General features: G+C 42.5%; 1 protein-coding gene across 5 annotated transcripts; it reads right to left on the bottom strand.

Annotated features, from left to right (window-relative positions):
- Positions 1 to 728: 728 nt before the first annotated feature.
- RNF146 (ring finger protein 146) lies at positions 729 to 11944 on the bottom strand. Of its 5 annotated transcripts, none has more exons than XM_086745525.1 (4): positions 11538 to 11774; positions 7324 to 7432; positions 6156 to 6312; positions 729 to 2500 (listed from the first exon to the last, which is right to left on the bottom strand). In XM_086745525.1, exon 4 carries the CDS (start codon positions 2497 to 2499, stop codon positions 1441 to 1443), a length of 1059 nt encoding a protein of 352 aa, XP_086601651.1. In that variant the 5' UTR covers position 2500; positions 6156 to 6312; positions 7324 to 7432; positions 11538 to 11774; the 3' UTR covers positions 729 to 1440. The 5 variants fall into 5 exon arrangements, with proteins under 5 accessions (XP_086601651.1, XP_086601653.1, XP_086601650.1 ...); XM_086745527.1 differs by having other exon boundaries at positions 7332 to 7432; XM_086745524.1 differs by lacking the exons at positions 7324 to 7432; positions 11538 to 11774 and adding an exon at positions 11794 to 11944.
- Between the last annotated feature and the right edge of the window lie 2008 nt (positions 11945 to 13952).

The raw sequence follows: 13952 nt of genomic DNA, 5'->3' as shown, positions 1-13952 counted from the left end.
CATTTTTAAAAATCAGCCCTCTCAAGGGTTTACCTACAGCAACTTCTGTCTGAATGTGTGTAGTACCTGTGTATCAGCTACTGTCGCTTTCTATTCAGGGATATGGGGACTAAGAACTGAAGTTTCATTAGCTTTATTTTAAAGACTGAGTCCAGAATCAACTCCTGCCATTTCTCAATTTGAAAAAATGTAAAACAAATGCCATAGTTTTTCAAGATCTGGCTTCTAACCTTCTCTAATACACAGAAGTCAGTTTGAAGCAATCTAGGAGATGCATTTCTAATACAAGCACAAAACTCCTTTTTCCTGTGCTGTCCCTAGTTTTGCTATGAAGGACAGATAAACAGCAATATAGTCCTTAACATCCATGTTCTTTGTGATAGGGTCAAGTTTGATAACTTATGCTCTTCTCTTTCAACATTTCTGCTGTTAAAATAAGGCTGTGTGTGTGATACTTCTGTGCACCATAACATTAAAGTGAGTTGATCAGCTCTTCAGATGAGATGCGTTAAGCCCATGTGAGCATTAAGCCTGCAACTCCTGATTTTTCAGTAGAAAGACATACTCCTACAGCACTGTGTTTGAGAGACTGCCAGTCAGGGGTGCAAGAACTTCAAGGTACCACTCAGAGCCAGTCCTCCCTTTTGGCAAACAAACACAGGAAGCTGTTTTATGATAGTTTCCTTTAAAGCTCCTCCAGTGAAGTTCAATTAAACTGGAGACATATCCAAGATTGTTACTGATAAAATGTAGTTTTATTAAATTATAAATTCCGTAACAAAAAACAAGACAGATCAAGAAAGACCTCAAAAACAAAACTACAAGGACTAGATGGCAAAGCCAGTGAAAATGCCATGAAGAGTGTATAGGTAAGAATTTTCAACAAAAGTTAACAGCGTTTTTACATTTCCGTTGAATGAAGGTAAATGACTGCTCTTGTCTAGTAAAAACACATTTTAACTCCAAACTCACATATCTATTTTCTCACATTAAATTAAGCATCCTGCTCACACCCAATGTCTTGCCTGCTCCCACATTGCTTTAGTGTTCTTTTCATACATCAATCCATGCAGAAAGTAGTAACACTTAATGCAACAGTCAGATAATGAAGACAATTCAAGTTGTACAGTAGATATACATTGGCCAAAAAGGGACTGAGTATTTCCAAGGGGAAAAATGCTACAAAATAAACACAAGACATTTTCAAGAAAACTGGGTATTGCTAAGCAGCTTTCAAACCATTAACAGGACAACCCAGTTTCCTACAGTTAGAGTCTTCCAGCTGAGACATGTTAGGAGACTTAAGTTAAAACAGCCAAATCTGTTTCCCCCCTTCACCCCACCCTCCCACCACACACACTGCTAGGTTTGAGTGCAATGCCAACGTGGACAGAAAATTTACAGATACAGGACTGAGTTTTTAGTCGCATGGCTCTAGATTTAAACTTCAGTGACTGTGCACTGTCCATCTGGCCTTCTGGATCTTACACTTGTGTTCACCACCCCACCCCCTGCCACTGGTCTATCTGCTCCTGGCTGGCTTGCATTGGCATTCAAGTGTCTCTGCTGGACAGAGGACAGGCGTTGCAGAAGGTGGGCAGACACATCCTCGCTATCGCTGCTCGCATCCGATTCGGTCTCCTCAACAGAGGTGTCAGGGGCTGGCACCCTACCAGAAGATGACGATTCATGGTCTTCTTCTCCCTCTACCCTATGACTCCTTTCAGCCATACTGTCTCCATTTATTTGCAAGTGGGCAAAGGAGTTCTCTAGAGAATTGCTTGTGTCAGGTGATGGCGTTGAAGGACTCACCAGCTGACCATCTAGTGATGGCAGAGGCCTAGCAGAAATGGATGCTAGAGGCTGTACGGCTGCAGCCCCCGGAGTCGGTGTGCTGTCTGCACCATCAGCGGAGCTCTCTCTTGCCAGGTTGACAGTGTTAGCATCACAGTCCAACCTTAGCCCAGCCACTCCCTTCTTTGGTATATCTATTATGTCCCGTTTTATTTTTCTGCGGCGTCCATGCTCATTTCTCCTATACTGAACCATATTTTCAAGATCTGCTACGTATAAAAACCCAGCGATGAGCATTTCAGTGCTCTTTTTACCCTTGGAAAAGGCATCTTCCAGCTCTCTGCTGGTACGTTCATCATACTGCCACCAACCATTTCTACCTTCATAGTACCAAGCATATTCTCCATTGCCTCTGCTTGCCGCTTTGAGTTCTTCTGGTGACAATAAGGTTGGCTTGTCAAGAAAATCCTCTGGAATCTCCTGCCGACAGAGCGCACATCGTTTCCCAAGCCAAGAAGCTCCCTTCACACACAGATAGCAGAAAACGTGTTTACAAGGCAGACTTACTGGATGGACACATGTCTGCAGACAGATAGCACATTCGGGGACTGTCAGGGAAGGTGCTGCATTAGCACATGACTCATTTGTCTTCCTGTTTGTGGGAAGCATGTTGATCGAATGATCTATTTCGCCACAGCCAGCCATCCTGCAGAGGATCAAAGACAGATTTAAATCAGTTTACTGTATCAACCTAAACTGGCACCTTACATCACCTTCGACCTCAACATCCACAGAATTAGATGCTTACCTTAAATTAACTAAGTTATCATTTATAAAGCTCAACGCGAAGAAACTGATAGGTTAACATTCTGTTTCCTGAGCTGACAGACTAAATCGAGTACTGGGAGAATTTCTTTTGCTAATCACCAATCTTTATCTGTTTCATTTTCAGTTACCATGCCAAGTTAGAAAACAAATTTTGGAATTTCCTCTGTTCTTTCTCTGAAGTGGTCTTAATTAATGAATCTCCAGTCAGCTAGTTACTTTGCAGCCTCCTCAGGAAATTTAAAGAATCTGTGATTCTTTCCTCAAGAGATGTTCTAACTGCTAACATTGAACTTAAAACAATCTCTCTTCACAGTACTGGTGATCATCCATCTGATGAAGGAATTGCCTGGACAGTACCTCAGACTACGTTTCCACAGTACAAAATATGCCTGGCAGCACAACATGGCTGAAGTATTCCCCCACTCTGTTTCTTAGTCCCCATGCACCACAGTATGCCATCCCTCAAACTGGGCTCAGAACCACCACAGGGCTGCAGAAGGAACCAGATTCGAAAACTGAGGTGGCTTCTTCAAAAGATACCCTGGATTCCTTTTTCCTTGAGTGAACTCCCTGATAGAGCTGAGTGCATCTCAAAAGGAATCGCTGCAGCCCAGTAGAAGGAGCAGTGTATCACAGAAGACACACAACTGTGATTTGATTGGTCTCTGAAGTCATTGCCTCTACTTTCTCTGGCCATACCTTATTTCTGTCGTTAAAGATGATTTTGTAACCAACTGTAAGAGCAGGGAATGAAAAACTGTGTCACTTCGGCACTGTGTAGGATTTCAGCAGTTGAAAGATTCTAGTCGAAATATGCAAATACCTTCTCAACTACATTTTTGCCACGGCAATCTTTCACAGTCTGTTTCATGGTAATTTTCCTTTTATGTTCCTATTCATTAGCAATCAAAACGAAACACCAGATATCAAATGAGGGGAGAAGAATGGGCTTTGGGGGATGGGACCTGAAAAGGTGCCTTTTTTTCATTCAAATCCCCAAGGAACTTTGAGGCTGATATTTAGCAAAACAGACTTTTAGTGAAACTAGTCTTTGCTGTACAAGCAGCTAGAAATAGTTCATGCAAAACTATCATAGGCACGTGGGCCAAAAGGGACCTTTAAGGTCATGTAGTCATGTAGTGCAGTCTCATGGCACTACCACCAATACGAGATCAGATCAGCTGTGGCTTTGTCTAGCAGAGGTTTTTTTTAAACCTGCAAGGATGGACATACGACAACCTCCCTGGACAGTCTGTTCTAGTGTTGTACACGTTTATAGGAGAATGTGTAACCTCAAGAAAAAATGTCTAGTGTTACTGTAAAAGCCTCCAATGCTTTAAACGTCTTCTGAATACATGCTGGGATTAAAAAAAAAAAAAAAAAAAAAAGATTTATGCTTCAGTATCTGTATGTATCTTTACAATGATGTTTCAAGTGCTACTTACTTAAAAATGTATTTCTGCAGGCTGTCTGTTCCTTTCTATCACTATAGTTCCCTCTCGAAAGACTGATGCCTGTTTAATCACTCTTTTAAAAGCTCTACAGCTCAAATATTTTTACCTGAAGTAGCACATAATTGTATCTACCTGTGTTTCAGTTTCATATCTGAATTTCCTTCTCTGAGATTAAAGACAAATCTGCATACTAGTTCTTAAATCAGTATGCCAGACACAGACACAGCATTATCCGCCACCTGGTAACTGCCTTTTTACTGTACAGTACACACCTATCTGCAAGATCCAGGCTAACAATGTTGTGAACAAGTTGCTTTCTGGGAGCCTCACACTTTCGAGGTTATATTTTGCAACTGAATTTCACACCAAAACTAGGGTTTATAACAAGAATCTTCTTAGAAAAAGCAGGGAAGAAAAGCTATTGAGATTTCAGAATACCCACAAATACAACCCAATCAGTATCTCACAACAGAAGAGCTGAAAGAGAATTCCATCTACTGATTAAGTTGTGCTAACAATGGCTGAGGTAAAGGATCTAAATTTTCAAGTGCTCTCACAATGAGATACTACAGTGCAAAAAGGCACAACAGCACAGATTTCCACTTCCACGCTACAGTTTTACAAAAGGCTGCTTCTCCTTGAACACACTTCGTAAGATTATCCTTTCCAGAGTCATAGAAAGGATTAAAACAACATATAGATAAGTAACTTGTATAGAAGTTGCGTATCATAATTAAGATTTTGGAGGGGATTAAAATAAAATGCTGGGATTAAAAATGCAATCCATTTTGACAAATCAAATTCTGATACCATGACCTAACTTATTAATAAATAAAAAGCAGCGTGAAAGTTCTTACCTGTTCACTGAAAGCACAAAAATGCTAACATTTGAACTGTGCTCAATAGGTCACCCTTTAATTTGAGGGTTTTTTATTTCTTACTAGATCAAGACAATAATGCAGGATATAAAAGGAAAGGAGTCAATGCCTTATCTTGAAACTCCTATGTGATTTTTAATGACTCAGAGGGAAATATTACATGGAAAATGAATACAGCTGGAGGAGTAAACCCTTATCTCTAAGAAGTGCTACCCAGCAACATAAAACTCTTAGAAGATAAGCACAACTGCAGTTGCATGTGCTCAGAATGCAGGACAATTACGCACTTGAAGATTCACATCAACTAAACTGATGCTGTCTCACATTTTGGTTTTAAAGGAAGATCCTAATTAATCCTTTTTTGTTTACCTTTTCAAGTATCAAATCTAGGTTGTAGAGTTTGTTTATAAGCTGATATGAGGATGTACATGTAGATTTTAATGAAATAGGTAATCCTTCAGAAAGGAGGAAATCCATCTAGGACTGCTATTCTGCTATGTTATTGCTGTGGAAGCACTTCCACTGCAGCTTCATGGCATTAAGAACTAAACAAAACTCACCACAGAATATTTTTCCTGAAACTAAGAGTAATATTTTATAACAAGGTTTAATCAAAACAGGCTTCATATTAGAACTGTTATCAAACAGTAAAGCTCTGTTTTTAGGAGGGCCAAGTTCCCTTAAGTCACTTCTGGCAACAGGGAAAATTACATTATCGAACAGTGAGGCTAAAAATTAATCAAACTCAAAGAACAAGTCCTAAAAATAATTTTAAGTATTGAGATCCTCAATTCAGATATAAATAAGGGAACAATAAGCATCTGAGCAGTTCGTTTTAACATAAATACAACCTAAAGCCAACTGAGAAGGAGCTAGTCCACAATCTTGCCAGATCCTACCTCTCTATTATCCTTTTGTGGGTTTTTTGTTTGTTTTTAATATGAAAACATGTATTTGTAAGCTTATGGTGCACAGCCTAGAGTGCCTTCATCAATATACAAAGTATGGAAAAGATGATGTATAAAAACCTATATGAAAAGACCCTGGGCCTCCTAAGACTCTGTTGGAAGAAAAAGTAAATTCTCACAAAACCATCTCAAAAGTGAGTAATTTTTCAAACTCCAGGTCAAATTCTAACTACATCTAAGCAGTCTGTCAAGGAGCTGACACATATAAGTCCATTAAGAAAACAACAGCTTACTTTATCTGAATAATTTCTGCTGAAGCATGCCACAAGACTAAAATGTCCTCTCTTCAGATGTCTCCAGCTAGGACGGCAAGTTCTCTTTCCCAAGGCTGGCTCATTCCTTACTTGTCCTGCCCAATGGTACACTACAGTGTTTCAGCTTCTCTGCAAACTAATAGAAAGCAAATAATATCACCATTACAATGTTGTACAGAGGTATGAGCAAGCACAATACAATGACATAGTCCTGTTACAGAACAGAAATGACTATGCTTTCCTTTACCTGATGCAGGCTACTTTCAATAAAAGTACCATCAGACTTCTGTTTTCTTTTTTTTTGCAATAATTAATTTTATCCCACAATTTTCATGTCTGACTTAAGCAAACTATCTTTTTCTAAAGTATAATAAAAGGCAATTATCTTAATCATAATAAGCTAATGGCTCATTTCCATAAAGTAACCATCTACACAAAAGGAGAAACAAGACCAAAGTGAAGAGCATGTTATGTTTATGCAAATTTAACCACTAATAAATGACTCTTTATATTCAGAGAGTTTAAAAAGTCACAATGACTTCCTAAATCTGTTTATAAAACTATCCATATCGTATCGTTCCAAAGGACTATCTAGGCTTATATCCTGTTCCTTAACATGGGTTGATGTCAGATGCTTGAGGAGAAAACAGTGCATGCAAAGAGCTGGTTTCCCCTAGGTCCTGTCCATATCTCAAGCAGATTGTGGCTCAGAGCTTTGCACCCAAGTCCTCTAAGAGATCACAGGTATTCATTTCACGAATGAACCTCAGAACCATTCAGCACTTCTTTATAAACCCACATTATGTATGCCCTCATACTAGCTTATAAACAAATTCTATGACCTAGATTTGATACTTAACAAGGTAAACAAACAAAAAAAAAAGGATTAATTAGGCTCTTCCTTTATTTCTTCATGAAGTGCTGAAGGGCTCTGAGGTTCATTCACGGAATGAATGCATGCAGTCACTGAAAAAGAGGACAAGGATGCATCTCAGCCTCCACACCTCTGAGGTAACACACTCCTCTCCAGCCTAGCAGGCAACATCAGTCACAATACATTTTACATATGCCACGAACCAGAACCTGACCTAAGTTATTTCACATATACATAATAATCACTGAAAACCAGTAAGTAAGTGTCTAATACCTAAATACCTCTACAGTAGGGAAGTAGGAATCTGCAGACTCAGAGAGGGTAGAGGGACCATCAAGATTTCACTGTCACTTTCTCACACCCTAAACAGGAAGGTCTTGACCTAGAAGAGCCACCCCTTACAATACAGAAAGTATTTGGGAATTCTCTGTAAAAAGACTGATGAGTCACAGAATTGTATCCTCCTTCTGGTTGTAGCTTCCAAGATGATTCTTAAGCATTTTGAACTACAATTTCCAGTTGCTGTAAAACATTACATACAGGAATGATCTGAAGCAGACTCGAGAATGTCACATCTTAGACTGTGATTTGCTCAAGGAAAGAATAATTTCAGTATAAATACAGCAGAGATCAGACATGTACAGAGTCAAGCAAAGACAAGGAGTGATAAGTCCCTGAAAGAACATGGAGCATTTAGTATTACAGTACTTTGTTCTATAGTTCTTCCATTTATCATGAATAACATCAGAGTGAAATGTTCAGATGACTACAGTATAAGACACATTACTCAAATATGTTATTTTCTTTATAGCTGAGCTCCATGTAACATTCCATACAGCTATTTTTAGAAAGAGCTCTTAAGGAAAAACGCAAAAATTAACAAGCCTATCCACACCTTTTCTCCCCTCATCCTTCTAGCAGCTTCCTCTTTCTTCATACATCAATCTGAAACCAAGAGCTGCAATCGCATTAAAATTTTGGCTCTACTAATCCACTCAGACAAGATACTATGTTTGCTACGATCAAAGAGACAGCTGCAACAAGCTAGATGCTGTGGTGTTCAGTCCTTCATCTTAGCAGCTGGCTTTCTGCTACTTCTGTAGGTATCACTTGAAGCCTTTTATATACTACCTCTTGCAATCCACTACTACAGGTAGCACATCATAAAACCAAATGTCACATGGAGATGCGAAAAAAAAGACTGGGTCAGTTCTGGCAGATTTCTCAGGAAATAAAAATACATGCACATATTCAAGTTATGTAAGTACACCTACAAGAATCCACTTAGGGCATAATTATAGGATTATGGCAAAGCAACTTTCTAATTGCTGTATAACTCCTAAAAAGAACTAGTTCACAAACTGACTTCAGGTAACCTCTACATTTCATGACACTTATTTATTTAATAAGCCAGTCCTGAAATTTTCACTAAATGATATAAAAGACACTTGTGGTTATACACATGCACCCTTTCCTGGACAATGACACCTCCTTTGAAGTCAAGTGGGTAAGAGCTGTGTTCTATACTCAGCAATTAATTACCTATGCTAGAAAAGCATGTACTATGAGGAGTTACGCTATTTGCGGCAACCTTCAATATCCCTTCCTTCTGCACACTCACAAAATCCATGCATCCTATCACAAGTGATTTTGCAACAGATGAAAGACAATCCCACTCATCAGGAGCAAGAATTTAAATTGGGCAACATCCCCTCCCAAACTGAGGCTCAGCCAGCATTTAACTGCTGTCTTTCTCCCCCTGAAAGTCTCTCAGGATGCTTGCTGGGAGAAGTCACGTCTGCTTCTTCCATGCAACTTCAAGATGTTGAAGAGATGGACTTCCCACCAGATGAATCTCCCAAAAATGATTTCAGGTTCTCCTGAAGAAAAATTTCAAGCTTCTATCAGTAAACTATCAGACTCAACAAAATTTTTTTCCACCTTTCTATTCTTTGGAAAAAACAGCAACAATAAAAAAAATCCCAGAAACTTATATATTTAGGAAGCCAGCTCCTAAATGTCGATGAAGTGTTACATTCAGTCTTAGGAAGTCTCTTCTGTAAGCAAAAGTTAGCTTTCTAAAAACAAGCAAGCATAAGTCACTTGTAAATTCAACTAACACCAGCTTCTAATCAAACCAGCCAAAGACTATTATTTGAGTCCTACTTCAAATAACAGATGACCTCACAAATTCTGCAACTCTGTACAGACTACTCTGAAGTAGCTATCACAAATTCATCATTTCCCCCCTCATAGGTTGAAAACTCAACAGCTACAGCATTACTTCAGAAGATTAAATGCTCTTCTGTAATTAAATACTTGGGACTTTTCTATCAAGCTCCATAACTCATAACTCAATTATTGGGGAGGGCAGGAGGGGAAAAAGAATCCTGGATTTCCACCCTTCCCTGCAAGTCCTCACAAGCCAAATGCTGTGGGAAAAAGGAAGGAAAGTGGCTGTTTTTTTAGATAGGAAAAAAAATCACTCTCCTGTCTGAAGGTCTGCTACTGTCAATACAGTATCAGCTCAAGGTACTGAGACTATCAGGTATTTTTAAAATTGTCCCTGGGCACTGGATAGCATAACAGATAAATTACCTCACTGCTTCCTGTTCTTACCTACTTTTCTGTATCTGTTTCTTAAACTTAGAATATCTTCAGGATCTGCTGACTGTGATGAGGCTTCAAGTTGCCTGTCACTCCTTATCCTTTCCTATTACACATGAATAAAAAAAGCCAACCCTTATTTGCACATTTGGAACTAAATAACAGAATAGTCAAGTGCAGAACAGTCAACCATTTTGGTACTGAACTGCTACGTAATTATTCAAAATTAGGTTCTTCTATGCTATAACTCAAAATTCAAATTCAATGCTCCAGTTGAGCATATTTCAATTTATTTAGCAAAGCAAAATGTTATAATTTCCCATGCAAATAAAATGATACTGTGAGGAAAACAAAACAGAAATTGGCTCATCTGAAGTTATCAACGCTTCAAAAACAGAAAGTCAGTACAGGAACATCTCTTCATATGTATATTATAGACTAGATTACTATGCATAGGAGAGAAAAAAAAAAACCAAAACAATTTCAACAAAAAGACTTTCCCCCCACCAATTCCAGGAGTCCAATGCTCAATAGCCTTTAAAATATTGCAGTTCCAGCTCTCTAAATAAACAAACATTCAATTACATCTAAATTGGTACAGTATATCTTGAAGGTAACAAGAATAGAACTTTTTCTTTCACTTAGTACAGATTCTGCATTATAACAATTTAAACAACTGGTTCTTTGATTCACTTGGGAAGAAACCACAGCATTAGCCACACAAGACTAAAATATTGAATGTTCGCAAGAACTTGCTTTAAAGATTTACTCAGAATGACCAAATCAATACTCAGATTTCACTATGTCTTCAATACTAATACAAACTGTAATTTTAGGTAATGCATTTTTAAAGATGCTTTAAGAACTATTTTTAAGTCGCCCGCTGCCTGGAGGCAGCGGCTAACAAAGTAGCAGGATTGTCTTTTTAGCATTACAAATGTGACAGAAGCTAAATGTTTTAAAGATCTGTTCCCTAGTCCTCCTTGTAATCATTCAATTTATACTTGCATACTACACCACCAGTAACAAAACCTGCACTATTTCTAGTTCGTATGACAGGACAGTTATACTAAGATTTAAAACCCCACATTTTCACTTGGTTTTAACTATTTCACCATTTGATTACCTTGTATAACTCGTATAATTTGTAATAATTTTTCAGTGGTGGCAATATGTACTGCACCAAAAGCCAGACCTATTTTCACGTCCCATTTTAACATTCTGAAGAGATGCGATCCAAATGCTCGAGCCGAGACGACCAAGCACAAAGAAACAAAAGCACTTCCCACAAAAACACCAGTTACTTCTTTTTACATGCTTTGTATTGTGCTCCTAAGAGTGTCTGTACGACGTCCATTCCAGGTTCGGGGAGCTCACCACGGTAACCAAAGCAAAGCCAGCTACGGCAATGACATTTTGTAAGGCAAGTGACAAGGCGCAGCACAGAATTATTTCAAGCGCTGCACATCGCTCTAAGACTTAAAGCGCTGTGCTCGTTGGGTCAGGGGATTCTGCCACGCGTGACGGCGCTACAGCTAATGCTCCTGACCTATTTTACTACTCAACACCACGAAACCTGGCGACCAGGGCCCCGAACCGGCACGCACCGCGCACAGGCCGGGGGACGCCGCCTTTCTCGGGGGCAAACCCCGGCAGAGAGGCGCCGGCGGCGGTAAGAGGGCCCCGCAGGACGGACTGCTAGGCTCGCCGCCGCCAGCGGGCCGCGGGGCGGGCGCACTCGTTCCCCCCCCCAACTCCCCGCCCCCCCCCCCAGCAGGGGCAGCCGGCAGTGCCCTACGCCGCCACCGCCCCGACACCCGGCACGTGACCCCCGCGGGGGGGGCCGGGGGCGGGTAATTCCGCCCCCCCCCCCCACTCACCAAAACAATACCGGGCACGGCTTCCCCCTAGGGCGCCGCGGCACGCTCGGACTGCACCGGGCCGCTCACCGGGCTTTTGTTCAGCGTGCCCACCCGTGAGGCGAGGCCTCGGCGCCCTCCCCAGCTCGCCCTCCGCCGGTGGAGGAGGAGGTGGAGGTGGAGGTGGAGGAGGCCGCGCCGGCCGCGGCAGAGGGGCGCTGCTGAAACGACCGTTGGTGGCGGCGCCAGGGACTCTCGCGCTCGTTGAGGCACTCACCCGCCGGGCCGGCCGGCTCCCGCCGCTCAGCCCGCCGCCGCCGTCACCTGCCGCCTCCTCCGGCCCCGCCGCCGGGACAGCGGGACGCGCCGACGTCACGCGCGGGACGGGGGTGGAGGGGGGTAGGGGGGGGCGAACGCGCCACTGTGACGCCGCGGAGAGGGAGGGGCAACGGGAGGGGGTGGGGGAGGTGAGTTCACCGCGGGGGGCGGGAGGAGAGGGCCGCGCGCACGCGCGTGACGCCACTGCGCGACGCCTCCTCGCCCCGTCCGCGCGCCGGCGCCATGGCGGCGGGGCGCGCGCCGCCCGCAGAGCGGCTGCGCCCGGGCTCGCGGGGGAAGGGCGGGGCCGTGGGGGCCGCGGCCCCGCGGTGAGGCCTCCAGGGGGCGTGGGCGCGCGGGAGCCCCCTCCCGCCCCCCCCAGGTGGGAGCCCCCTCCCTCGGAGAGGAAAAGCCTGGAAGTGGCGGCAGCCTGTGCCTATTTATTTCCCTGAGCTGCGCCCCGAAAGTAGGCAGGGGGGCTTCTTGGGGGTTCATCGTTCAAAGTGTGGCAGCGTCGGTGACCCAGGCTGGTGGCAGCACAGGGGAAAAACAGACGAGCGCAGCTGGTGCCCGGCTGACCTCAGGTCAGCAGGGGGTTGTGCCTGTCCCCACCGATGAGGCCTGGGAGTAGATGGGGCAGGAGGCGTTGAAGGGTCGCTGGCCTTTCCAAAAGCAGGTCGTGCAGCTTGTGTGCCTGGAAACGTCAAAGATGTTCGGCAGTCTGGCAAAGTCACTGCTCCAGCTTCACCAGGCCAGTGACTTGTGCTGCTGTGCGCTGCCCAGCCGTGTTCGGGTGGCTGCAGGGAACCGGACTGTCCCGAAGCTTGAGCTACTCCCGTTGAGACAAGAGACTCGCGTTGTCTGCTGTTGTCAGAAACAACAGAAAAGTCTGCCGTGTTATTGAATAAAGTGGGGTGTGAAACAATAATCCACACATTATTTAAGCTGGAATGAGACTCATTTAGATGGGGGAAGAGGGGCTGTGTGTGCAGGTACTCATTGGACATAAATGGAAACCTGAGTGTTTCAACACGACTGAAGGTGCAAACTGTCTAACCAAGGGCCTGATAGCCCTAGAGGTACTGTTAGCTGCTCTTTTTGGTATTTTAACACCCAGAAAGCACAAGCATCGGCGAACATAAAAGATCAAAAATCTAAGAGTTCTCAATTCTAAATGTAATCAGGAGTACTAAACCAAATGCATTTGGTGAAACCACTGAGTTTTTCTAAAAATCTAGAAAAGCCTAGCCATAATTAGCACTGATGATATGATTGCATCCCAGGACAAGCATTTATGTGGCAACCTATACTGCTATTTTAAGAGGTCTGTGTGAGGCTGAGTCAAAGAACTCAGATTAGAGAAAAGGAAAGGTCCCTTACTGGCGGTGTGTGTTCAGCAACAATAGGCTTAATCCTTTACTGAACCAGACCTTGATCCTGTGGCAGCTATTGAGGCCAAATTCCTGTCGGTTTCTGTTAGAATCTGACCTAAAAAATGAAAGGAGGCCTGGGTTCTTAGGGAATCTAAAGAGTTCAAGCAAAGCTACTTGCAATGCATGCAGCTTTGTAAGAGAAGCAGCACCCTGGAAAACTGTACTTGGTGAAAAAAGAAGTCCATGGCTGTTTTTGGATAGGTTTGTGACTGTTCACTGCAACTGCAAGTTGACTGAGAAAATGCAATAATGAATTCAAGTTTTTATTTTACACTCCATGAGTTATGGAGCAAGTGTGGCAGTTAAAGGGAATATCAGATAGCGCCAAAGCTATTAACCAAAGAATTAAATGCATTACACCTTACTGGACTAAAGAAATAAAGAGCATAAAGGTATCTAGTTGAATAGATTGGAATAAGGGGATGAGAAATGATCTGCTTAAGTTCTAGTAAGATTATACCTTCTAAAATATTACCTACACTACTATCAGTCCTTATTACTACCTCTTATTTCAGTCAGAATGGGTGTTATTTACCTATCTTTTCTTGTGTTTCTGTTTTTGACATGAACACATTTAATCTGTTCCAATGATGACTTCCTTTACCTGTCTGTTAAAATTGAAGCCACCTCAATTCTCTTTTTTACCTCTGCCTGCTTCACAGTTCTCTTCTCTCCTGTGTTTCTC

The sequence above is a fragment of the Chlamydotis macqueenii genome, chromosome 3 (genome assembly GCF_036417535.1).
Source record: "Chlamydotis macqueenii isolate bChlMac1 chromosome 3, bChlMac1.mat, whole genome shotgun sequence".
NCBI lineage: Eukaryota > Metazoa > Chordata > Aves > Otidiformes > Otididae > Chlamydotis > Chlamydotis macqueenii.
This window is presented reverse-complemented; position numbering and strand designations above follow the sequence as displayed.